Source organism: Microcaecilia unicolor, chromosome 6, assembly GCF_901765095.1.
Source record: "Microcaecilia unicolor chromosome 6, aMicUni1.1, whole genome shotgun sequence".
Lineage (NCBI taxonomy): Eukaryota > Metazoa > Chordata > Amphibia > Gymnophiona > Siphonopidae > Microcaecilia > Microcaecilia unicolor.
The window spans coordinates 330,380,253-330,407,728 of record NC_044036.1 but is presented as its reverse complement, the minus strand read 5'-3'; the positions used below and the strand labels follow the sequence as shown (position 1 = coordinate 330,407,728).

At 44.8% G+C, this 27,476-nt stretch overlaps 1 protein-coding gene across 1 annotated transcript in view; it reads left to right on the top strand.

Annotated features, from left to right (window-relative positions):
• Positions 1 to 27,476, top strand: part of CACNG4 (calcium voltage-gated channel auxiliary subunit gamma 4) — a 76,823-nt gene that overhangs the window by 40,742 nt on the left and 8,605 nt on the right. Inside the window, exon 2 of the mRNA XM_030206890.1 lies at positions 19,836 to 19,919. Within this exon, the coding sequence (XP_030062750.1) occupies positions 19,836 to 19,919 (84 nt within the window). The remainder of the gene's footprint in view (positions 1 to 19,835; positions 19,920 to 27,476) is intronic.

The following is a 27,476-nucleotide window of genomic DNA, read 5'->3' as shown; positions in this document are numbered from 1 at the left end:
GACCCTACCTGTCCTTCCAACTATCGCCCCATCTCCCTCCTCCCTTTCCTATCCAAGATACTTGAACGTGCTTGTTCACCGTCGATGCCTTGACTTTCTTTCATCTCAAGTTATTCTTGATCCACTTCAATCTGGCTTTCGCCCCCTTCATTCAACTGAAACAGCGCTTGCTAAAGTCTCCAATCACCTGTTCCTGGCCAGATCCAAAGGGCTCTATTCTATCCTCATCCTTCTCGATCTATCTGCTGCTTTTGACACTGTTGATCACAGCCTACTCCTTGATACGCTGTCCTCACTTGGATTTCAGGGCTCTGTTCTTTCCTGGTTTTCTTCTTATCTCTCCCAGCGTACCTTTAGTGTATACTCTAGTGGATCCTCTTCTACTTCTATCCCATTGTCAGTTGGTGTACCTCAGGGATCTGTCCTGGGACCTCTTCTTTTCTCCATCTATACTTCTTCCCTTGGTACTCTGATCTCATCTCATGGTTTTCAGTATCATCTTTATGCTGATGACTCCCAGATCTACCTCTCCAAACCAGAAATCTCAGCCGAAATCCAGGCCAAAGTATCAGCCTGCTTGTCTGACATTGCTGCATGGATGTCTTACCGCCATCTGAAACTAAACATGACTAAGACTGAGCTTCTTATCTTTCCCCCTAAACCAACCTCTCCTCTTACCCCATTCTCTATTTCTGTGGATAACACTTTCATCCTTCCTGTCGCATCAGCTCGTAACCTTGGGGTCATCTTTGACTCCTCCATCTCCTTCTCTGCACATATTCAGCAGACTGCTAAAACCTGTCGTTTCTTTCTCTACAATTTCACCAAAATTCACACTTTCCTTTCTGAGCACACTACCAGAACCCTCATCCATACTCTTATCACCTCTCGCTTAGACTATTGCAACTTGCTTCTCACAGGTCTCCCACTTAGCCATCTCTCTCTTCTTCAATCTGTTCACAATTCTGCTGCACGACTAATATTCCGCCAATGTCGCTATGCTCATATTAGCCCTCTCCTGAAGTCACTTCACTGGCTCCCTATCTGTTTCCGCATACAGTTCAAACTTATTGACTTATAAGTGCATTCACTCTGCAGCTCCTCAGTATCTCTCCACTCTCATCTCTCCCTGCACTCCTCCCCGGGAACTCCGTTCACTGGGTAAATCTCTCTTATCTGCACCCTTCTCCTCCACCGCTAACTCCAGACTCCGTTCCTTTTATCTTGCTGCACCATGTGCCTGGAATAGACTTCCTGAGCTGGTACGTCAAGCTCCATCTCTGGCCGTCTTCAAATCTAAGCTAAAAGCCCACCTTTTTGATGCTGCTTTTAACTCCTAACCCTTATTCACTTGTTCAGAACCCTTATTTTATCATCTTCACTTTAATATTTCCTTATCTCTTATTTGTCCTGTTTGTCTGTCCTGATTAGATTGTAAGCTCTGTCCAGCAGGGACTGTCTCTTCATGTTCAAGTGTACAGCGCTGCGTACATCTAGTAGTGCTATAGAAATGATAAGTAGTAGTAGTAGACTTAGAACAGCATTTCTCTAAAGTTTACCTCTTGCAATTGGTGCAATGTGCCCAGCCTCCACCGTCTACCTCAGAGGTTTTCAACCTCTGCCTTCCCACCCCACCCCCTTCCTCCCCTTTGTCCCTTCCTCACACTACTCGGTGAGAATGTCATGTTTCAAAATGTGCACTTTCCTTTCTACCTCTCCCCTCATATCCCCAAATCCAAAATGAGTGGATCCCCATTAAGCAGAACCCATTCTTTGCCATAATTCAACACAGTGGCATTCCTAGGGGGGGGGCGGTGGGGGCGGTCCGCCCCGGGTGCACACCGCTGGGGGGGTGCCACGCGCGCCTGTCCTCTGTTGGTCCATGCTTCTTCTCTGCCCCGGAACAGGTTACGTCCTGTTCCGTGGCAGAGAAGAAGCATGGACCAACGGAGGACAGGCGCGCGCAGCACCCCCCCCCCCCCCAGCGGCGTGCACCCGGCAGGGGGGTTCCTTCGCGGGGGTGTCCTTTCACCAGGGGGGGGCACTGCACCCGGGGGGGTGGGGCGCATCGGCGATCCGCCCCGGGTGCCAGCCCCCCCAGGAACGCCACTGATTCAACATATACCTCACTCACTCCACTCTTACCCATCACCACTCTCAATCTCACTAATCACACTTCAAATGTAATTTTCAGCTCATAGTAATTGTTTCCTCAGAGTATCTATCCCCCTATCAACATCCACACAAAACAGCTGCACCACCGACAAACCCCACTCACACCGACATTGTATAAATTGTTATTGCTGTATTTGTACTTCTTGGCTGTTGCATGTATTAGAAGCTTAGTGCAACAGTTAATTTAAACTGCTTTAAGTAAATGAGAACCTATAGAACATGCGTATGTACTGTATGAAAGACTACGCATTTGCGCAGAAATTGAAAATGTTGATGATAATGTTTTATTTCTTTGTGATACTCTTGGTTTTGCATTATTATCTTCCTCTAGGATCATTTAGATGGTAAGGTATTCTAAGTAACATAAGGCCTGGGGAAGGTTAAAGAGGAGTAACTTACATCTCACTATAACCACATTCTTTTGTCACCTATAGCCCGATACCTGTAAAAAGGGTTTGACATTGTGGCTGACACCTACAATCTCCCTACCTAAATTGACGGGAACCTATGAGGGGCTATCCCTTAAACGAAAAAATGAGATCATCCATTAGTGCTCATGAGGTCATATGGTAATGACAGGTAAGATAGGACAGCCTGCAACCTAAGACAGCCTGTGGCCGGAGCACTAACAGATCCTTGAGGGATCCCGATATGAAGGTTCAAAATAAGTGAAGCCCTTTTCAAGGCCTTCAAGGGGGGAGATGTAGAATCATGAGCACAGGTCAGCACTCCAGCACAGGTCAAAAAGGGCAGAGGCTGACAAGCTGGTGTAACTCTGGAATCTCTCAGAGATTGAGAAGCAGGTAATTTATTAAAGAACATGAGCCTGTGTAAACTCAGGAATTTATGATCTATTATGATACCCTTATGGGCAAGCTGGCGTAGGAAAGGTGCAATTATGGATAGACAGAAGAATGTGATTTAGCAACTTAAGGGAAAATAGATGATGAGAACAGAGAACAGAATGATCTCTGAGGAAGATAAGTGCTGAAGTAATGTGAAGCATTGCTTAACACAAAAGGTAGAACCAGAGCATTACGTTGGAGAGGCAGTGGCAGACCACATGTTTGTGTCCCCTGCTCTCCACATGAGAAACTAGCATTTATAATTGTAACTTTCTTTTGGTAAATAATTAAAGAATTGCTTTTCTCATACACGTGGCCTACCTAGTCTTTTATCTCTCAAACTTGCAGGTGGTTGGTGAGTACTAATTTGGGGAAGGTGGTAAAAAGACTAGTAATATAAAACAATTGTAACTAGAGAAAACAAAACTTTTAGGGAGCTCCTGGACTCACTGTCTGTGCAGTCCATTAAAGCAAACACAACAGTCAAGCCTTCGAATCCAAACACAAGAACCAGCAGTGTCCCTCCAGCCACGGTTGAATAAGTGAAAAAGGCACATCAGCTCATGAATCACTCTAACGGCTAAGCGCTGCCTTCAGCCTGCCCCGGAAGCCTTCTTTGTACAGCCACTTCCTCTTCCCACTTCGGGGGCAGGACAAAGGCAGTGCTTACTTTGCCGCGAGCAGGCGGGCGGGCAGGGCAGGAGTGCAGAGAGGAAGATGAACGATACCTCACCAATTGTTCTGGCGCTCGGTGTGTTAACTCCCATCTGCCCTGCGCACTGGGGTGCCACGGTGCACAGCTTGGGAAACACTGTTCTAAGCACCGTTAATACCATCCCACTCCTCCATTACTAACTTTTTGGTACAGAAGGATGCATGCAGTGAAGTAGCTTAGTGGTTAGCGTAACAGGCTTGACAGCCAGGGGTGCCTGGTTCAATTCCCATTGCTGTTACTTGTGACTTTGAGCAAGTCACTTAACCCTCCTTTGCAGTGGCGTACCAAGGGGGGGGGCGGTCCGCCCCGGATGCATGCCGCTGGGGGGTGCCGCACGCCTGTCGGCTCTTCGTTTTCATGCTCCCTTTGCCCCGGAACAGGTTACTTCCTGTTCCGGAGCAGAGGGAGCATGAAAACGAAGAGCTGGCAGGCGCGTGGCACCCCCCCCCCCCCAGCAGCATGCACCCGGGGGGTGTTCTTTCGCCGGGGAGGAGGGGCGTTGCGCTGTTCCGGGGGGGCGCTGCACCCGGGGGGTGTTCTTTCGCCAGGGAGGAGGGGCGTTGCGCTGTTCTGGGGGGGCACTGCACCCGGGGGGGGGCGGGGCGCATCGGCGATCCGCCCCGGGCGTCAGCCCCCCTAGGAACGGCACTGCTCCTTTGTCTCAAGTACAAAATTAGATTAAGAACCTTCCAAGGACAGGGAAATACCCAATATACCTGAATATAATTGACTGTGAGCAAAATCCCGATCAATAAAATAAATGCAAGAATGTTCCTCTATACTACATGCAATCGAGAAAGGTTATTTTCAAACATTAAAAAAAAAAAAACAATCAATTGCATTTCACTGTGATCTGAATCTTTTTTTTTAATTATTTTTCTTTTTACAAGCAGGCGGTTTACAAGCTGTATGGTTCATGCATAGTATCTTATTGTTTGTAAGTTGGCAATATTGAGTATGTTGTGTGTTGTGTTGCTTAACTTTGAGTTATCAATAAAATTACTTTAAACTTCAAAAAAAAAAAATTGCCATCACATTTTTAACAGGGCCAGTGGCATATGCCGCATCCTGCTGGAAATGCGCTTTGAAAAATTCCTTCCACTACAGCACATTACATGATTCAGGCTCCTGTTGTCCTGAAGCAGCACAAACTGTAAATGAAGAAGGGGGAGAGGGGAGAGGGACTGTCAGCTTTTGATTCTAAATATTTCCACTACGCCTCTTCTCAGATTACTCAGTTAAAGGGGGGAGGGGGGAGGGTTGCTTCTAAGGCTTACCTAGCTTTTAAAGGTTACATTGAAAATGTCTTATCTTTTTTGATCTTCTACCTAACAATGAACACATAACAAAAAAGAGACCGGGAAAGCATTTGCATTGTATTAGTGTGAGTTTCATACCTGGGTTAGGGTGGTAGTGAGAGGATAGCAAAGTGCAGGGGCGGACTGAGACTGGTCTGGGTCCCCAGGCATTGAGGGTGTTCTGGGCCCCCCGCCTGGCCACTGCCCGACACCCCCTACTGCCGCACTGCTGCCCCCCTACCAGTGGCATAGCCACAGGTGGGCCTGGGTGGGCTGGGGCCCACCCACTATGGATTCAGGCCCACCCAAAATTGTGTCATTCTTGCTGTGACTGGTGGAGATCACCATACTTTGCCAGCTGAAGATTTCCTCTCCTTGGGCAGCCCTTGCTCTTCCAAAGGTCAGCCATTAGCACTTGCCTTGAGCTGATCCTGAGACCGGCCCTTCTGCACATGCTCAGTTTTCACACATGCGTAAGCACTGAGCATGCACGACAAGCCGGTAGCAGCATCAGTTTGAGGCAAGTGCTGCTGGCTGCCGTTTGGAAGAGTGCTGGCTGTTCGAGGAGGAGGAGGAAATCTGCAGGTGGCAGGGTTTGGGGATCCCGACAGCTCAAGTATTTAGTATTTGGGGGTTTGTGAGGAAGGAGGGGTGGAGAGAGGAGCAAACCCGAGGGAGAAGCAAATCCCATGCCCACCCACCTTGGGCTCAGGAAGTAACCTGTTCCGGGGCAGAGGGAGCATGGAAACGAACGAAGCTGACCGGCGCGCGGCACCCCCCCCCCCCCCCCAGCGGCGTGCACCCGGGGCGGACCGCCCCCACCGCCCCCCCCCCTTGGTACGCCACTGCGTGGTAACATAGTAGATGACGGCAGAAAAAGACCTGCACGGTCCATCCAGTCTGCCCAACAAGATAAACTCATATGCGCTACTTTATATGTATACATGACCTTGATTTGTATCTGCCATTTTCAGGGCACAGACCATAGAAGTCTGCCCAGCACTAGCCCCGCTTCCACCACCGGCTCTGCCACCCAGTCTCGGTTAAGCTTCTGAACAGGGGTGTCCAACCTCGGCCCTCACCAGGTTTGGTTTTCAGGATTTCCCCAATGAATATGCGTGAGGTCTATTTGCATACAATGGAGGCAGTGGGGAAATCCTGAAAACCCCACTGGATTACGGCCCTCGAGGACCGAGATTGGCCCTGTTCTCGAACAAGTGATCATGGAGATAAATAACATCAGGAAATATTTCTTCTCACGTAGGTTAGCGAATGCAGGGAACAGCCTCCCCGTGGAGGTAAAAACAGTGTTTAAATTTAAACAACTACAGGATAAGCACAAAGAATCATTCAATTGCAAGGGAGGTGACAGTAGGGTCAAACACAGGCTGCTGTGCTGGAAAAAAAAATAAAGAAAATGGGTAGACTTGAGAAGAGCTTGTGGTCTTTATCCACCATCATATTCTGTATTTCCTGATTAAACAGCAAAATGAATTATCTACCCTTAAGAACAGCGGGTTAGGAGTTCTGACCTCAGTCTGTGCTGATAGAAAAACACCCAGTGATTACGGTATTTAAAGCCAAAAGGAGAACAAGATTTTTTCATTCCTTTGATTTTAGCTAACAGAAAACAATCATTTTATTTCTTTTTTTATTTTTACCATCATGCAGTATGCTGAAAACTCTTATTTATAAGTTTCTATTTCATCTGCTAATTTTAATCCTATTTATTTCAAATATTGATATGGGGCTTAGCTACAACTGAGCAAGGCCAGCAAAAAACCTGGGTGGGGCCACCTTCTGCTCCACCAGCCCTAATCATAGCCACCGAGGGGGGGGGCAGGGAGGGACAAAATTCCCCGGGCCGGGCCTGCAAGGGGGGGCCCAGTGCTGCAGTCCCACCCGCCCTCCGTCGTCGACCGTCTGCCCCCTGCAGACCTCCTTCCCTCCCTGTGTCCCGCCCTCGTCTGATGTAACTTCCGCGAGGGCGGGACACAAGGAGGGAAGAAGGGCCGAAGGGAGGCGCTCTGCTGCCTGCAGCGCTGCTTTCACGGAGGTGAGACTGCGATTTCAATGCAGGGGGCCCGTCCCGGTGGCAGACAGAGGGGGGGGAGCAGTGGCTGCGGCAACCTCGGCGGGGGGGGGGTTGAGGGGGAGCAGTGACAACCTTGGGGGGGGGGGGGACCGTACAGGTCTTTATTTGCCGTCATTTACTATGTTACTATGTAAATGTTTACAGATAAGGCATGGGAAGATTTGGACCGATTCAGGACCCGAGAACATCTACATTTAGGTCATGTTTTGTCTCTCTCTAACACTCATGCAAAGTTGACCTTTAGGAAGCAGGGCAGCCGCTCTCAGTCTGGACAGGTATAAATGTAACCACTGCTGTCCTCTAAGAATCGGAGGCATCCTTGATTGGAACCAATTAGTGCTAAAGCTTCTGTTACAGATCCAGCATAGAAGAAATCCAGCAGTAATTAATTTGTGTCCTTGTAGAAAGCCAACACAATTTACTCGGGGAATTCTGAGCAAAAATATTGGCAGCTGTGTGAACATTTTAAAATTCTGATTATTATTTTTGTCAAAATAGTACTATAGAATCACTCTTTGATTAGTAATTCCTTTAAAATATTACTCAAAGATGCACAATTGTAAAGAATTGTAGCACAGTGGGTTATAAATGCATTTTAAATACTGTTTTTTGTGGAGCTTTTCACTGTGAGGACTGTAGTAATGCGCCAGGACTAGGGCTTTTGGGTTTTTTGTCATTTTACTCTAAGAATTAATAGAGTCCATTGAGGTGGGACAATTTGTATATAACTGGCTGTATTTGTTGCGGTCATGGTGTTCTAATTTTTAGAATGTATAATGGTTTCATTTATTTATTCTTATTATAATTGAGAATTGTATGTTGTCCTGCTTGTACTTATATCTTTGGTTGGGACAAAAAAGTAAATTTTAAGTGGGGGGGGGGGGGGGGGGAAATAGAATAGATTCCAAGGTGAGCTCCGAGCTGCAAGCATTGCCAACTTCTCGTAACCCGCAAATATTTGTGACAACACGGCGGTGTTATTAATTGGAAGAAGTGTTTTCTCTGACCTCCACAATTGCCAAATGAAGACCTCTGAAATCCAGTGGTCTGTGAGTGAGTCAATAGGACATGGCCACTTCCCCTTAAGGATACTCCCTCACAGTGCTAGAACCACCTTAAGGCCCATAGTCTCACCCAAGGAGAAAGTGACATGGGAGAGGTGGAGCCAGAAGAACAGGAAACAGGAAGTATAACAGCTAGGGGCGTAAAAAATAGTTACTTACATGTAACGGTGGTTCTTCATGGACAGTAGATCATTTAGCCACACAGCTGAAGTGATGCCCTGGTGACGTCACTGACCGGGCCTTTCTAAAGCACAGAAAACTCAAACAGAGCTCTCCACGCATGTCCCACCACTAATGGCCACTATATATACCATACGCTCAGCTGGCCCGCCTCAGTTAATGAAAAACTGGCAGCAACTCTGGTTGGGAGAGTGAGTGTGTGGCTAGATGATCTACTGTCCACGGAGAACCACCATTACAGGTAACATAACATAGTAGGTGACGGCAGAAAAAGACCTGTACGGTCCATCCAGTCTGCCCAACAAGGTAAACTTATATGTGCTACTTTATATGTATACCTGACCTTGATTTGTATCTGCCACTTTCAGGGCACAGACTGTAGAAGTCTGCCCAGCACTAGCCCCGCCTCCTAACCATTAGCCCCGCCTCCTAACCACCGGTGCTGCCACCCAATCTCTGCTAAGCTTCTGAGGATCCATTTCTTCCGAACAGGATTCCTTTATGTTTATCCCACGCATTTTTGAATTCCGTTACCGTTTTCATCTCCACCACCTCCCGCGGGAGGGCATTCCAAGTATCCACCACTCTCTCCATGAAAAAACACTTCCTGACATTTTTCTTGAGTCTGCCTCCTTCAACCTCATTTCATGTCCTCTAGTTCAACTGCCTTCCCGTCTCCAGAAAAGGTTCATAAGTAACTATTTTTTCTTCATGGACAGTGATCATCTAGCCACACAGCCGAAGACTCCCAAGCTATAAGAGGAAACAGTCCATAGAAGAATACCAAACGTATGCTTATGTACTGCTAGTAGGACTATTTCCTTAAAGTGGAGGAGGTCAGGGCCGGTCGTAGGGTCTCTGGTGCCTCCCTGCAGACTATCAGTTGGCGCCCCCCTCCCCCCCGGTCTAGCACTCTTTCTCTCCTGCAGGTCTTCATCCCTGGCTACTCCCTTCTAAGCATGTGACACTGTAGCCTGGAGCTCCTATGCTGATAGTCTGCTCATTCCACTTTAATGGAGGAGCCCTGCAGAACACTCAAATCCTGCCATGCCCATGCAGCACCCTCTGCCTTTTAAGTTCTGAGAATCCCAGGTCTACCAAAGCACCTTTCTCCTTCCCTGCAGTGCCTCCTATTTCAATAGAGACCCTCCCCCCACCAATCCAGGTCACAAATACCCCTCTCACATACACACATACACACACACACACACACACACACACACACACACACACACACACACGTGCAAGCTCTGCAAAAGACTGCAATACAACTTACTTATGTCTGACTCCTGAGTCCTGATTCGAATGCAACTGCCAGAACTGACTGAGACCCCCCCCCCCCACACCGGGCCACACACAGCTCTGCGGCAGAGCGTGCTGGCCTGAGGACTCAGAGAGATGCGAGAGATGCTTCAGCTTCAAGCAGGGCTGCAACCGGAAGGCACACACTGGCGCGCGCGCATGAAGGTGCCGCAGGGGGAGGAGGCGTCATCATGACGTCGAGAGTGGAAGGCTGGAAGGAGACAAGAGAGAAGCAAGAGCAGCGCCGTGTTGCAGGAAGCAAGCCAAGAACCGGGAAGGCGCATGGGCAGGCAGGTTTGCACCTGACCCATCGTCGAACAGCTGGGCGGGCCACGGGAGGGAGGTGCCCTTGAAGGCAGGTGCCCCCCTGCGGTGCTTACCCCGCTTACCAGGTTGGACTGGCCCTGGAGGAGGTGGTGAGTTGACACCTCCAATTAATGAAAATAAACATTTGTTACAGAGTCTGCTGAATAGGCATCCACAGTAGAGAAGTATCTTGTAAGATGAGCAAAATTTCAGATATGTTTGCTTTACAGTTATCTAGTGAAACGGTGCTGTGGAAGAATTCTTGATCTCCATATAGTTCCTCGTCCATGTGTTGTGACATCCGGCGTTTGAATAGAGTGATAACGGCCATTGCGGTCCTAGCAGAAAAGATGCAAAGCTCAGTCTACTTAGAGAAAGGACACTGTGTGAGACAGGGGGGGTCAAAGGATTTAGTACGAGCCAATTATAGACCAAAAGGATGAGTATAAAGTGAGGTATGAAATTGTCTGGTATCCAAACTAGTATGTGGGAAATGGACAGCATACTAGTAATATATAATACTGGTGAGATGGAATGATGCAACAGCTGGAGGTAAAAACTGCAGGTGGGTGTGAATAAGCATCATAAGATGTCAAATTTATATATATGTTGTAATGTGCATAAGTGATTGAAGTATGCAATATGAGAATATGGCAGAGTTGGCTACTGGAGAACAGTTTTCTAGTTTTCCAGAAGCAAAATGAAGTGCATAGTCATGACTGAAGGTCATACTGTGACTAGAAAAGGAAGAGGTGTCCCGGAAAACATTGAGGGGCCCTTTAACTAAGCCGCATAGGCGCCAACGTGCGCCCAACGTGCGCCAAATTGGACTTACCACTCGCTTGCCTTGCGGTAATTTCAATTTTGGCACGCATCTGCTACGCACATCTGAAAAATATTTTTTATTTTCTGGCGCATGGCAGTTACGCAGATCAAGTGGCATTTGACACGCGTAGGTCATTACCACCCGGTTACCGCATGAGACCTTACCTCTGGGTCAACGGCTCGCAGTAAGGTCTCAGACCTAAAATGGACACCCAGCAATTTTCATTTTGCCGCACGTCCGTTTTCAGCAAAAAAAAAGGCATTTTTTTGTAGGTGCACTGAAAAATAATTCTGTGCGTGCCCAAAACATGTGTCTACACTACCGCAGACCATTTTTCAGCGCACCATAGTAAAAGAACCCCTGAGTAAACTGTTGACGTATTATAGGAGTATCGGCCCTGGAATCGTGGAATAGTGTAAACCGTAACTAAATATCCACCCAGAGAGGAAAGGAAACAGAAAGCTACTATTGGAAAGCCAAGTAAAGTATTCAATAGCTGAAAAAAGATACATGCAGTCAGATTCAGGTTGATGTACCACATACAAGAAAGATAACCAATGGCATTTGAAGTAGTTATTCAAGTGGTGAAGTATTGACGTGCTACCAAAAGAGTACGTCGATCCTTATGGAGAAAAAGCAATGTCAGTCAAGGTCAATGGGTGATGATCTGTTTTGCAAGGGTGAGGTTGGAAAAACCTAAGTTGAGAAGGATGTGTTGGGTCTGTGATATGAAAGTCAGTACCATTGCAAAGAAAAGAGTTGACTCTGAGCTATGAAAATCAACACCTGTTAACAGTCTGATGCTGAGATTCCCTTACATTTATTTATATAGTGAGAGGAAATTGTACGGTAGGTATAAAGTTCTGAAGGTAGATGATCAGAAATGCAACAAGGTGTTTTTTGTTTTTTTAATTGAGGCTGTTTGAAATATATCTGTGATATTTCACATTAAGGGAAAAAAAACGATCTATGGAGAGTTAACTGTACTTTCTGAAAATGGTTAGAAGAATTAAATCTGAATGATTATTCATGAGACCTCAAGGTTCTGCCCAAAGAATCTAGCAGAACGTTAAGCGTTGAGAAGTTGAATAGCGTGTTTTTAGAGTAAACATGAGTATGTGTCATCCTCCGCTGATTGACATAATCCTTGGCAAACAAGTTGTATAATGTTGTGGAAATCACATAAGAGCTAAAGAAAAAAGCCCTCAGTTTCAAGAGACTGATGCTTTGCACTTACTTCATCTCATGCAATTAGCCTATCAAGAGATGCTGAAAATATGTCAATGATACATGAGGTGCTATTGTAACTGTGAACTGAAGCCATGCTAAGGGAGAATAAGATGCAATGTGCCAAGTGGGTGAACCATGGGAGAAGGGTTGTGGTCTTATTTATTTATATATTTATTTATTGCATTTGTATCCCACATTTTCCCACCCTTTGGTAGGTTCAATGCGGCTTACATATTACAATAGAGACGGTTACTGAGTTTTGGTTTGTTGATGAGTATCACTTAATACAAGTGATCAGTCATGGCATAGAATGCGTTTAAATACCGTGTGGGAGGGATAATATTATTAGTGGTTTGTATCGTTATTTTCCGTTTTCTAGGTTATTTCCGATATTTTGTGGTTGAAAGGTTATGAAGACGCAGAGGGGATGAACTTCCTGAAATGGTGTGTTTTTAAGGTTTTTCCGGAAGTTTAGGTAGTTGTTCAAGAGTTTCAGATTTTTTGGTAGAGCGTTCCAGAGTTGGGTGCCTATGAAGGAGAAGCTGGAGGCGTATGACGATTGGCATTTCAGGCCTTTGCATCTGGGATTGAACAGAAACGATTTGAATATATATGTTAATAGGACGATGATAGACTGTAACATTAAAAATAGTAATTGTACTTGAAGTAACGTAGTAATGATTTGATCACTTGTATACTGGCCACAAGTTGGATCTGTCTATGTTTACGAGAAAACGTAGGGTGCAAGATAGGCACAATCATGGGGAAGGCATGTAAAGGCATCCGTCAAGGTTTGGCCTAAAATTCAGCCACAGTTGAAATCTGGATATACAAGCAGTCCATTTTGAAGAACATGGTTCTCTGATGTGACTTCAGCCAGTGTGCACACTAGTGATTGTGCAATGTAAATAGACTGAAGTACTTAATCGCAATATTTGTATGAAACTAGAAAAAAGTTATGTTGTGTTCTACTATTTGATGTTCAAACTCTACACTGGAGTTTTTTTTTTTTATTACATTTGTACCCTACACTTTCCCATAGGTTCAATGTGGCTTACATATTATATACAGGTACTTATTTGTACCTGGGGCAATGGAGGGTTAAGTGACTTGCCCAGAGTCACAAGGAGCTGCCTGTGCCTGAAGTGGGAATCAAACTCAGTTCCCCAAAGTCCACCACCCTAACCACTAGGCCACTCCTCCACTGTTGCTACTATTTGAGATTCTATTGCTATTCCACTAGCAACATTCCATGTAGAGGTCGGCCCTTGCAGATCACCAATGTGGCCGCGCAAGCTTCTACATGGAATGTTCTAGTGGTATAGCAACATTCCATGTAGAATCTCCAATAGTATCTATTTTATTTTTGTTACATTTGTACCCTGCGCTTACCCTGCGCTTTCCCACTCATGGCAGACTCAATGCGGCTTACATGGGGCAATGGAGGGTTAAGTGACTTGCCCAGAGTCACAAGGAGCTGCCTGTGCCTGCAGTGGGAATTGAACCCAGTTCCCCTGGCCCAAAGTCCACCACTCTAACCACTAGGCCACTCCTGTTGTGTAAACAGGATTCATGTTAGTCTCCAGGTGGCAATATTAATTTTTTTTCTTAAAATTAAAAGCATATTAAAGATATGCTCTCACCGGAAGGTGTCCAAAGGACCAGCTCTCTAGTATGCCATTAATGAGATGGGCGCCAGACTAGACTTTTGGTTAATAACGCCACTAAAGGTCCTCGAATTGTAGTGTAATGCTATCAGTAGCTGACCGAATTAGATGGCTAAGCAATCATGAAAGCTGTCTAGAACCGGCTCAAGAAGGTGGGAACAGCTGTGGTAATTTTTTTAAAAAGTTGATACAGGTTATCAACGATGATAGAGAAATGATACTGAATCGCAACTGTGAAAACATAATACAAGCAGTAAAATATGCTGGGTATACAAGCCCTGTACGGTTCCTCAGTGCTGAATTCAAAACAGAAGAATATGGGAAGATTGTTGGTTAACATGGGGGAGACAGCTAGAACACTGCATAAAGTAAGTTATTTGTAGTATGCCATCAGCTGGCAGTAACATCAAAGACTTATAGAAGTTGAGCATACTCTGTGATCGATCAAGAGGCTACTACTACTACTACTTATCACTTCTATAGCACTACAAGGCATACGCAGCGCTGTACACCATACACACAAAGACAGTCCCTTCTCAAAGAGCTTACAATCTAAATAAGACAGGTAACAGACAGAACAACTGAGAGGCAGGGGGGAAATAAAGAGGAGGGGATAAAGGTACAGGCAAGTGAGCAGTGGTTAGGACTCAAAAGTAGCGTCAAAGAAGTGGGCTTTTAGCTTGGACTTAAAAACAGCCAAAGACGGGGCTAAACATACAGGCTCGGGAAGTCTATTCCAGGCGTGTGGCGCAGCGAGATAGAAGGAACAGAGTCTGGAATTAGCAGTAGAGGCGAAGTGGACAGATAAGAGCGATTTGTCAACAGACCGGAGTGCTCGAGAAGGGGTGTATGAAGAGACAAGAGTGGAGAGGTACTGGGGAGCAGCAGAGTGAATACACTTATATGTCAGTAAAAGAAGTTTGAATTGAATGCGGAAACGGATAGGGAGCCAGTGAAGTGACTGAGAAGAGGGCTAATGTGAGCATAGCGACTCCGGCGGAAAATGAGTTGCGCAGCAGAGTTTTGGACTGATTGAAGAGGAGAGAGATGGCTAAGTGGGAGGCTGGTGAGAAGCAGGTTGCAATAATCTAGGCGAGAGGTGATAAGAGTGTGGATGAGAGTTCTGGTAGAGTGCTTGGAGATGAAGGAACGGATTTTGCTGATGTTATAGAAAAAGAAAGAAAGAGGCTGCAGTAAGAACAGTGTCATACACAGTTATTAAGCAGGAATAAGTAGAGCAACGCAACCTCTCACAGATGGTGGTCAAAACAAAGTTTATCGAAAATTCTTCCATCGTTATTTTGGAAGAATTTTCAATAAAGTTTGTTTTGACCACCATCTGTGAGAGGTTGCGTTGCTCTACTTTTTCCCACTTGGTGCATCCCTTCCAGTAGAGCATTTTTGCCTTCTGTTTGAGACTGTCATAGACTTTGTACCATACTTTGTGTTATCTCTGTGATACTTTGAACCATACCTTGTAAGCCGCACTGAACCTGCTGTCGAGCGGGAAAGAGCGGGGTATAAATGCTATAAATAAATAAAAAATAAATAAAGTTATTACCAGAAATCATAAGAGGAGAAACTCGTTGATGTGCCGGATGCTTCTGATGGCATTGGAAAAACTACTGGAGACGTTTTGATTTTGATTGTAGCCAGTGGTGTTCCTTGGTCGGCTGCCACCCGGGGCGGAGCACTGCTATGCACCCCCCAGATCCAGCGTTGTCTCCTCCCCCAGATGCAGCACTGTCCCCCCTGGTACATCACCTCCAAACACTCCCCTCCCCCCCCCCCCCCCGGGTGCATTGCTCTTACCTCCTGGGGTGCTGGGAGCAGCTCCGCCGGTTCCTTGCTCCCTCTGCCCCGGAACAGGAAGTAACATCAGAGGGAGCAGGGAACCAGCGGAGTCAACAGCCATACGGCTGCTCCCTGCACCCCCCTGCAGTGTGCACCCAGGGCGGATTGCCCCTTCCGACCCACCCTCGGTACACCACTGATACTAATGCTTTTCTACAATACAGCTTACATATAGCTGAGGAGCCAAGTGCAAATATATAGATGGGGACAAGATGGGTGGTACAGGGTCCGTTGGAATAAATAAATAGGTGGTGAAAGTAAACTGGTTAGTCCGGGATTCCCGCATGAGCCCTCACCACCTGCAAAATGTGTGTCGGTAAGTACTTACACGGTAATTCGTTTTCATGGCCGCAGGCTAAAGTGCGGTAAAAATGGTCTTAGCGTGTGGGAAAACCCCACGTAAGGGCGCACTAAGGCCACAGATTAGTAAAAGGCTCCTAAATGAGAGAAACGTAGAGCAGCAGAATAGAGGAGGAAAATGGAACGAAATCCAGTGGATACACCAGAGATTAGAACATTCAATGCCGAGGTTTTGGGAAACAGAGACAAAAATGGGCAAATCCTTTGTTGAGGATCACTGCGCTGATAGCCCTCTAATAAGAGTTATATCAAATAAATGTGAAAATTCAAACTTGGCAGCTGTGTGAGCTAATCTAATCTAATACATATCTTATATACTGCTCTTTCCCTACAGGGGGTTCCAGGCGGTTTACATAAAAAGAAAGTCAATCAAAGAAGAGGAATTTACATAATGATAAAAGTAATAAAAGAATAAAAATTTTAACCATCAAAATTATCAAATAAAAAAAGTTGTCAGCATCTCACGTAAATGCGTATAATTTTGAACTTTGTTCAGATTATACCAGGTAAATTATTCCAGATAGCAACTGCTTGAAAAGCGAAGATAGAGCCTAGCTGAGCCTTGAATCGGAGATTTTTAAAAACAGGGAATTTCAATAGCAAACTATCTTGAACTCGGGTTGACGTATAAAAACATGAAGGAAAAAAAACGGAATTAATCATACTGACAGCAGATTGACAGCAGAAGCCCAGGTGAAGCAAGAGTCGCCTTTAAAAGTGTAATTTTGTCAGGGCATTGGGGTGGTACAGACAATGGGAAGAGAGGGGGGGGGGGGCCAAGAGGGAATTACATTTCTTAGGTTTTAAGGTAGAGAACAGGAGAGGATTCGGGAGCAGAAAGTCTCCATGAGGAATTAATTCTTCCAACAGTAGCAGAACAGCAAAGAGCAGCTTTTTTTTCCCACCCAGTCTGTTTTTGTGACTGTCAAAGAAAGCAGCCACATAAGCTGTTATATCTGACACTTCCACGAGAAGATAAAACTGAAGAGAGACTGAGCTTTTTCAACTGAGGCTGATGAAAAATGCATTGCCGATGAACAAAGCAAAAATGTGATGCAACCCAAGCTCATTCATCACAAGGAACAGGATCAATGTCAGGGGATTTGGTTTTTTGTTTGTTCTTATTTTGGTTATAAATTTAGCGCTTGTGGGGTGCACGATTAACAGTGCCAGAAACCGAACCCCTGAACCTATCACAGTAGCAGTAACAACTAATCCTATATAATAAAACTCACCCTCAACGTTCTGAAGACAGTGACGTCACTGTCACTTCCTTCGGGTTCGAAGGGTTCGTGGTGGTGAAGCCAGCGAAATCACGGTCTCTGGGCCCCGCCCTCACGTCAAACGTGGTGACATCGAGGGCGGAGCAATGGCGTCACAGATCGAGGGCGGAGCAATGGCGTCAGTGGCTTCACAACGAACAAGGACTCAGGAGATGAAGGTGGCGTGCGTTGACGAGGTGCGGAGCAATGGCGTCAGTGGCTTCACAACGACGAAGGGGTGGGTAGGGAGGGGGGGGTTCGGGAGGAAAACCTTGCTAGCGCCCGTTTCATTTGCTCCAGAAACGGGCCTTTTTTACTAGTAAGTTCCATAATACATTCCCAGTGGTGTGTCTCAGCCGCTCATAGAAGAGTTCAGTTTATGGCCAGTTTACAAGATTCCCGGGGCGAAGCAGGTTGGGGCCATTCCAGCGTTTACTTTGAGCGCACTTATGCACATTTGAGTTTTGTTGTGGGTGAATTTAAGTGACAGATGTTTGGCGAGAATTATTCCTAGTATTTTTAGTTGTGTTTCCGTTGGGTATGTTTGTTGGGCTGCTGTGAGGTTTTGCTAGGTAGTGGGATTGTGCGGGCTGGATAAAATCAGGAGTTTGGTTTTGTCTCAAGTTAGTTTAAGTTTGAAAACTGTGGCCCAGTTTTCCACAAGGTCCAACCCTTTTTTGGCCTTGGCCGGTATTTCAGTGATACTGTTGTTGAAAGGTACGTAGATGGTGACATCGTCAGCATATATAAATAGGTTAAATTCCATTTTCCCAGTTTCTTGCCGAGTGGAGCCATCATGAAATTGAATAATATTGGTGATATCAGGGAGCCCTGTGATACCCCGCATTCAGAGCTCCAGGAGACTGAAAACTGATTAGCCATCTTAACGAGATAGGCTTGCGTTCTTAGGAAACCGTTAAACCATGCTGCTACTGCTCCGGTTTATTTTATTTCTTTATTAGGATTTATTTACCGCCTTTTTGAAGGAATTCACTCAAGGCGGTGTAGCAGGGGCGTAGCCAGACACCCATCTTTGGGTGGGCCTGGACTCAAGATGGGTGGGCAGAAGAACCCCTCCCTGTCCCACTGGTGATTTGGTCTCTCCTTGTCTCACCTGCATGCCATCTGCTATTTACAAGGTGTGCAGGAGGGACAGTTGTTGGGAGTTTTCAGCTGGTGGGGCTAGGGAATCAGCATAGGTGTGCTGCTACTGGGTAGGCCTGAGTACAAAGTGGGTGGGCCTGGCCCACTCAGGCCCACCCTTGGCTACGCCACTGCGGTGTAGAGTAAGAATAGATCAAACATGAGCAATAGACAATTACAGCAGTAAAAATATTCAAAAACAATACAAAGTATGGCATGGTATACTATTTAAAATTATATATATTTGCTCTAAAAGATTGGTATTGCTTGTACATATATTAAAGGTCACTTGTTGTGTGTTTCTAAATATAGGCCTCATAAGCCGAGGGTACCAACTCTGTGGACACACCTACATTGGCTTTCATCACAGGCCAACCACCACCTCCGAAAAACCTGCAGAGTTAAACAACTCTATATCTAGAGAAAAATTAAAGCAGTCAGCAGTAAAAAAAAAAAAAAAAAACAGAGGGTGTAATAGTGACAAATCAGTTATCTAAATATGCAAGCAATGCCTATCTTATTTATATTCTCGGAAGAACGATTATCAGAAAAGTCAAAACTATACTGACGGAAGAGGAGTGGCCTAGTGGTTAGGGAGACGAACTTTGGTCCTGAGGAACTGAGTTTGATTCCCACTTCAGGCACAGGCTGCTCCTTGTGACTCTGGGCAAGTCACTTAACCCTCCATTGCCCCATGTAAGCCGCTTTGAGCCTGCCATGAGTGGGAAAGCGCAGGGTACAAATGTAACAAAAATAAAATAGATACTATTGGAGATTCTACATGGAATGTTGCTATTCCACTAGCAACATTCCATGTAGAAGCCTGTGCGGCCACATTGGTTGATCTGCAAGGGCCGACTTCTAGTGGAATAGCAACATTCCATGTAGAATCTCAAATAGTAGCAACAGTGGAGGAGTGGCCTAGTGGTTAGGGTGGTGGACTTTGGGCCTGAGGAACTGAGTTCAATTCCCACTTCAGGCACAGGCAGCTCCTTGTGATTCTGGGCAAGTTACTTAACCCTCCATTGCCCCATGTAAGCCGCTTTGAGCCTGCCATGAGTGGGAAAGCACAGGGTACAAATGTAATTAAAAAAAATTTACATTCTATTGATGCTACACCAAGCAGGAAGTGGCCTGTGGATAGCGTGTCACGCTTTTTCTGTGGATGAAGCTAAGTACTTCTCCATTTTTGGTGGTGCTTTATGTTATATTTTGGACATATTTATTTACTTATTTATGACATTTATATCCCACAGTATTCCCACCCAAGGGCAGGCTCAATGTGGCGTACAATAGTTAATAAGCAAACAATATTCTCCCGTCATTAAAAGACACACTGGGATTTTGTGCAGATAGGTTTTGTGACCAGAGTTTTTACAGAAAGGGCGCAAGTGTTACCGAACCCATCATGCAAGAAACCAAAATTAAATGGACAGATGTTTACTGCAAACTCAGTCCTTTTCCTGTCCATTGCGAGACACTGACCTTTCATTTTCTGTCTCCCTATGTTTAGGTCTTTATAAAGGAAACTGTTTTCGAATCAATCACTTTCCAGAGGACAATGATTATGACCATGATAGCTCAGAATACCTTTTACGTAAGTATTTCTGCAAGTTCAAAACATTTTTTTTTTTTTTGCTTAAAAGGGAACAAAAAAGACTTCTTTAGAAACTTAGTGCAAAAACATGCACCATTGAAACTGTTCGAAGAACAACAAAGAGAGTCCAATTCTCCCACAAAAACACACAAGGAAACAACAAGTCAAGCGGAAGATATCCAGAAGGACCAGACTGAAGTCGCAGATGTCAACAGCCAAAAATAATTTATTAAGACCCTTTTACTGGTGAATATAGACTGTATATACCATTCATAGCTTCAAACAGCTTTTTATTCTGAGTTCCATCTAGATTGGTTTATTACATAAGCACTTTTGATTGGATTATCTGTATTTGCCAATTTGAAGACCCCTGAAGAAGGCCTTTTGGCCGAAACACGGACTGTGTAGGGTCTTAATAAATTATTTTTGGCTGTTAACATCTGCGACTTCAGTCTGGTCCTTCTGGATATCTTCTGCTTGACTTGTTGTTTCCATTGAAACTGTTACCACATCCAGGTCTCCTTTTCCCGAAATGCAAGACCAGAGAATGCCATGAACACAGTTTAGATTCATGCCTGGTTTTTCATCTGCTCAGTATAGGTTATAATTCTGTTTTGGGGGGGGGGGGGGGGGGCGGTTTCTTGCACTTATTTTTTTAATTGATCATTTCAAGGAGCTACAGAGCATTACAAGAAAAACAAAATTGGCTCAACTTTTAAAGTCCACATCACATCCTTGAAAGAAAAAGGGTAAAGCAAGGAATTAAGGGGGAGGGGGGAGAGAAGGAAGTACAATTAAACCATAAGCTAATTAAGCCAAATAACAAAAACCTTAATGGACTCACAACCCTGTTCTTCAAAAACTTACTCAGATGTTCTTAAGAGTGCAAATGCTTAGTTAAGGTACAAAACCAGATAATCTCCTACCAAGGGAGTAAGTAAGCATGGGGGGGAGGGGAGTTATCAAGCTGCATTAGGGCCTTAAGACACTTTATTTGCCCCTTAATATGACTTACAGGGCTCTTGCCCTACTTCTGTATAATTTAGGTCACTGCAAGTTATATAGCAATGAGATGCAAAAGCATGCAAAACCGCTCATTACTATGCAAAAACTAGGTACACATCGCAAGTTGCTTTCTCCCGGATTCTATATAGCAGACCTAGCGTTCCATGCACTATTATAGAATATGCTATAGGGTGCCTAAATCATGATTCCTTGGTGTAAATGGATGCATATAGTCATATATAGGGGCATAATCGAACGGGGGCGCCCATCTATAAGAGCGCCCATCTCTAAGGACGGCCTCGTAAAGAGGCGGCCCTGACTGTATTATCGAAAACAAGATGGACGGCCATCTTTCGTTTCAATAATACAGTCGGAGATGGCCAAATCTCAACATTTGGTTCGGCCTTAGAGATGGCCACCCTTAGAGATGGCCGGCATTGGTTTTAGCCGATAATGGAAACCGAGGCTGGCCATCTCAAAACCGGCCAAACCCAAGCCATTTGGTTGTGGGAGGAGCCAGAATTTGTGGTGCACTGGTCCCCCTCACATGCCAGGACACCAACCGGGCACCCTAGGAGGCACTGCAGTGGACTTCATTAATTGCTCCCAGGTACATAGCTCCCTTCCCTAGGGTGCTGAGCCCCCCCAAATCCCCCCAAAACCCACTCCCCACAACTGTACACCACTACCATAGCCCTTATGGATGAAGGGGGGGGGACCTACATATGGGTACAGTGGGTTTCAGATGAGTTTTGGAGGGCTCACATTTACCATCACAAGTGTAACAGGTGAGGGGGGGATGGGCCTGTGCCCGCCTACCTGAAGGTACACTGCACCCACTAAAACTGCTGCAGGGACCTGCATACTGCTGTCATGGAGCTGGGTATGACATTTGAGGCTGGCATAGAGGCTGGCAAAAAATGTTTTTAAATTTTTTTGGGGGGGGGGTGGGAGGAGGTTGGTGACCACTGGGGAAGTAAGGGGAGGTCATCCCCGATTCCCTCCGGTGGTCATCTGGTCAGTTCAGGCACCTTTTCGAGACTTGGTCGTGAAAAAAAATATGGACCAAGTAAAGTCGGCCAAATACTCATCAGAGACGCCCTTCTTTTTTCCATTATCAGCCGAGGACACCTAACTCTAAATCATGAACCAGTCCCGCCTTCCGTACGGTGCAGACACGCCCTCGTGAATTTTGGTCGTCCCCGTGACGGAAAACAGTTGAGGATGCCCAAAATCAGCTTTCGATTATGCCGATTTGGTCGACCCTGAGAGAAGGACGCCCATCTCCCGATTTGTGTCGGAAGATGGGCGTCCTTCTCTTTCGAAAATTCACCTGATACTTTCCATTGTGATGGTATTCCATCTCTTTATCCTGACCATACAAACTTCCATAAATGATATTATCCAGTTCAAAACAATCTCCCCTCCCTTTTTGCCAATGGTTCTATACCATAATATTAACCAAGAATGGTCAACTAAGTCAATGGCAGCTGAAAGGTCCACCAATAACAGTATCATTTCAGCACCCTTTTACAAATGATGCAAGATTCCTCAACAACTAAAACTACATTTTATGTACTAAATCCCCTTCTGAATCCTGACTGAGCCAGATCCAACCAGTTAAAATCATTCACAAAAAACATCACAGTTTGCTCTAAAATGTTATCCGTACGTTTTGATATTCAAGACTGATTATCTACAGGTCTGTAGTTTGCACATATTCTTGCATCCTTCACTTTTCCTTTGAATATCAATCTAATGATAGATTTTTTCCACTCAGTTACATAGTAACATAGTAGATGACGGCAGAAAAAGACCTGCATGGTCCATCCAGTCTGCCCAAGATAAACTTATGTGTATACCTTACCTTGATTTGTACCTGTCTTTCTCAGGGCACAGACCGTATAAGTCTGCCCAGCAGTTTTTCCCACCTCCCAACCACCTGTCCCGCCTCCCATCACCAGCTCTGGCACAGAACATATAAGTCTGCCCTCCCCTATTCTCGCCTCCGAACCACCAACCCCTCTTCCCCCCACCTGCTCCGCCACCCAATTTTAGCTAAGCTTCTGAGGATCCATTCCTTCTGCACAGGATTCCTTTATGCATATCCCACGCATGTTTGAATTCCGTTACCGTTTTCATCTCCACCACCTCCCGCGGGAGGGCATTCCAAGCATCCACCACCCTCTCCGTGAAAAAATACTTCCTGACATCTTTCCTGAGTCTGCCCCCCTTCAATCTCATTTCATGTCCTCTCGTTCTACCACCTTCCCATCTCCGGAAAAGATTCGTTTGCGGATTAATACCTTTCAAATATTTAAACGTCTGTATCATATCACCCCTGTTCCTCCTTTCCTCCAGGGTATACATGTTCAGGTCAGCAAGTCTCTCTTCATACGTCTTGGAACGCAAATCCCATACCATTCTCGTAGCTTTTCTTTGCACTGCTTCCATTTTTTTTTACATCCTTCGCAAGGTACGGCCTCCAAAACTGAACACAATACTCCAGGTGGGGCCTCACCAACGTCTTATACAGGGGCATTAAAACCTCCTTTCTTCTGCTGGTCACACCTCTCCCTATACAGCCTAGCAATCTTCTCGCTACGGCCACCGCCTTGTCGCACTGTTTCGTCGCCTTCAGGTCCTCAGATACTGGTGCTACCCCTTCCTATAAAGATGAATTAACCAAAGAGGTCAAAGGTAAGCCATGTTCTCCCAATCCTCTTACCACTGCCAACAGATTAATTATCCAACGAGAATAGGCCTGGCTTAATTCTCAAAATTGAATGCTCATATTTGAGATAAGAAAATAGCACTAAGGTTCAACATCTGTTCCTCTTCGGACCATACAATCTCCTCTACCTCACCTGATATGGATCAATACCGTTTCTTAAATCACTCTTTTGAAGGCAGTATTTACAGAATTCATCACTCGAATGCGTTTTTCCCGGGGTCAAAGGTCTTTTACTCACTCCAAAAATTTTATCCACTACACCAACTCATTCTCTTGTAGGATTTTTAACTGATAGAATCTTTTCTGAAAAATGTGCTGCCATCTTCCCTAATCTTTTTGAAATTCATTTAAGCTTGTGTCATTCTCTCCTAATCCCGACATCTTTGTTTCCTCCAACACCTCTCCAACTTGCTTTTCTTCTTTTTTTTATATGAAACTCATCTATACAACCATCATCCCAGATCCCAAGCAAATTCGTTAAATTCTTATTTTGATAATACATTCCACCAAGGTGAGTATCTAAGGACTGATTTAATCTAACCAGATCAATATTACCTCTACTCAACCTTACTGTTGCCTCCCGTGAATAGTCCTCGGTTAGTACAGTACCTGAGGAACTGAAGATATTATTTGAGGGCCAGACACAGAATCAGATGATGGGCTTCTATTAGCCTTCTTGAAAAAAAAACTTCGCAAGGGTCCATGGAGAACCTGAATTCCCTAATAGAAGACTGAGGTGAGTTGGGAATTGGAGGGTTGGAAATACCAGGCGTTCGTGTACCTGATATTATCTAGACATGCTTGTCCATCAAGCCTGAATGAACTCTTCTGGTATCCCCAAGGGTCAGCTGGTGCTTAATCTTCGTTTTGTATTCCTCCAGCAGGCAGTGAAGGGGCACCAAAAGGGAGTTGCTCATTGGTTAGGTCCCTTCAGTCATACCTGCAGCTGTGCAAAGGGTTGGTTTAAATAGTCACACCCTGTTCCCCCAACATGGTACCACAGCTAGGGGAGGGATAATGAATTATACATGATGGCCCTGTAAGACTGGCCTTCCACAACCACAACTAGGCTTCTCACCCAGGTACCTGCACATTCTGGTTTCCTCTAAGGACCTTCCCTCTCTCAATCTTCCATGAGAAGACCTGGAGTAAAGCGTCACATCTAGTCACCCTCAAATGACATCACAATCAGGGTGAGGGGGCCCAATGACTTGTACATGAAGGCTCCACAACCCCAACTGGGATTTCCTACACAAGTGCCAGCATGCTCTGGGTTCATCCAGGTGTCCTCAGTTGACACAACGCTAATGACTTTTCATTCAGCAGTGTTTAAGCCATTGCATGTTATGTCCCTTATCTCCAATTTCCCCTCATCCCTACCCCACCTTACTGCTTAAGTGTTTGCACATTGTAAAGATAAAATTAAAAATGTAAAAACTGACTGTAAAATGTGTTAGAGCAGTGAACACGTGAAATCTCTATTCACCCATCCTTTCATGTTTTAGTCCCAGATCTGTTACTTACTAGGAAGTCACTCAACTAACTTCCTAGTTTTGATCTTGATCTTTCTTCATTTGTACTGTAAAATATACAGGACAGAAACCTTTCAACTGCTAACATGAATGACACCACTGGATACACTATTTGAAGTAACTTTATTGTATAACAACATCTAGAAACAGAGGAGCTTGTCAAAATTCGTTGCCGTTTCCAATTCTCAGTATTCAAAGACTTGTTTCCCAAGTCTAATGTGTTCTCTTGTCCCCAGCTGAGCTGTTGATAAAGCCGAATTGAAAAGAAAGGCCATTTAGTTTACCTGCTGTTGGTTCTGTGGCAAATTAGTTTTGAAAAACAGAAAATAAACTTTTAAATATGGAAATGAGAAAATAGGAATGAGTGGATGAATTGTTGGGTCTGAAGTCAAGCAGCATCCATGAATATCTTCTGACCAGAATTGCCCAAAATCATGAAGTCTGATTTGAAAACAGAGATTTTGGCCCCTCCTCGTTTGTAAAAAACAAACAAACAAAAAGGTCTAGCCTAGACCAAAAAAGATACCTGAGAACTTACGTTTAAATTTCTTTATTAAATTTTCAAAAATAACCCACAAAAAATGAACAATGCCAAATTCACTTACATCACAAGTCAATCAACATGTCAGAATGCTCACTATAGCCAAAAGCCAAAAACAATACTTAACAGTCTCCCCCCACCCCCTGCATGCCTCCTCAGTACAAAATCATCTCTCAAGCGGTGCTAACAATTAATATCTAAATCATTTATCAAAACAGAGTCCTTGCCATTAATTTATCCAAACAAGGTGTCCACAGCCTCAGGAAGCGTCGCTTAGCTGGACGTCCCCTTGACTGCACTGAAAGACATTCCATGCACAATAGTTCATGCATTTGAGACCTCCACCGAGTCAAAGTTGGTGGGTCAGTCTGGATCCGTTGAAGTAACGGTACCTAAGAACTTAAAGGAAGTTTTACACACTCAGAGTGCTCCGGTATCGAATTTGATAAGCTGCCCAAAGCGGTCATCCGGACTGGGCTGAACCAGCCTTTATTTTTATCTCCCTGAATATATGGATATGCAGGTGCTTAGATAAGAGTAACGGGATTACATGTTTTTACACACGGTGGGGGGAGTTGGGGTAGCAGCAATTAGAGATTACTGCCTGAACAATTTTTCTATCAGGCACCTGAGCTAAAAAAAAAAAACAAAAAAAAAACATATTGGGTCCCTATGCAAATGGGGCAGAAAAATAAAGAGCAAAATTGTATTTGCAAGGTGGCCTGTGGCCCAAGAATGATTTTCAAGAAATTTATCATTAGATTAAGTAGAGGAGTGTGGTAGCCGTGTTAGTCCACTCTTAAGGTTATCAATAGAAATCAAACAAAATAAAACATGGAAAAGAAAATAAGATGATACCTTTTTTATTGGACATAACTTAATACATTTCTTGATTAGCTTTCGAAGGTTGCCCTTCTTCCTCAGATCGGAAATAAGCAAATGTGCTAGCTGACAGTGTATATAAGTGAAAACATTCAAGCATTACTATGACAGTAAAATAGATACCATTGGAGATTCTACATGGAATGTTGCTACTATTGGAGATTCTACATGGAATGTTGCTATTCCACTAGCAACATTCCATGTAGAAGGCTGCGCAGGCTTCTGTTTCTGTGAGTCTGACGTCCTGCACGTACGTGCAGGACGTCAGACTCACAGAAGCAGAAGCCTGCGCAGCCACATTGGTGATCTACAAGGGCCGACTTCTACATGGAATGTTGCTAGTGGAATAGCAACATTCCATGTAGAATCTATAGAAATCAAACAAAATAAAACATGGAAAAGAAAATAAGATGATACCTTTTTTATTGGACATAACTTAATACATTTCTTGATTAGCTTTCGAAGGTTGCCCTTCTTCCTCAGATCGGAAATAAGCAAATGTGCTAGCTGACAGTGTATATAAGTGATAACATTCAAGCATTACTATGACAGTCTGACAGGGTGGGAGGATGGGGGTGGGTCGGAGGTATGCATGGGGACATCAAAGCATATCATTGATATTCTAACAGGGTGGGTGTAGATAGGTGAGGGGAGGGTGATCAACAGAGACATACAGCTTTATGGTTTATAATGGGCTAGGAACCCCAGATCCTTGTTAAGTCCTTTCTGTTGGGTGTTAAAATATTCAGTCATTCTGACTTCAAAGGTCTTACGTTCTTGTATGGTTTTAAAGTTACCTTTGAGGATTCTCACTGTGAAGTCACTGGTGCAGTGTCCTGGTCCTGTAAAATGTTGCCCAACAG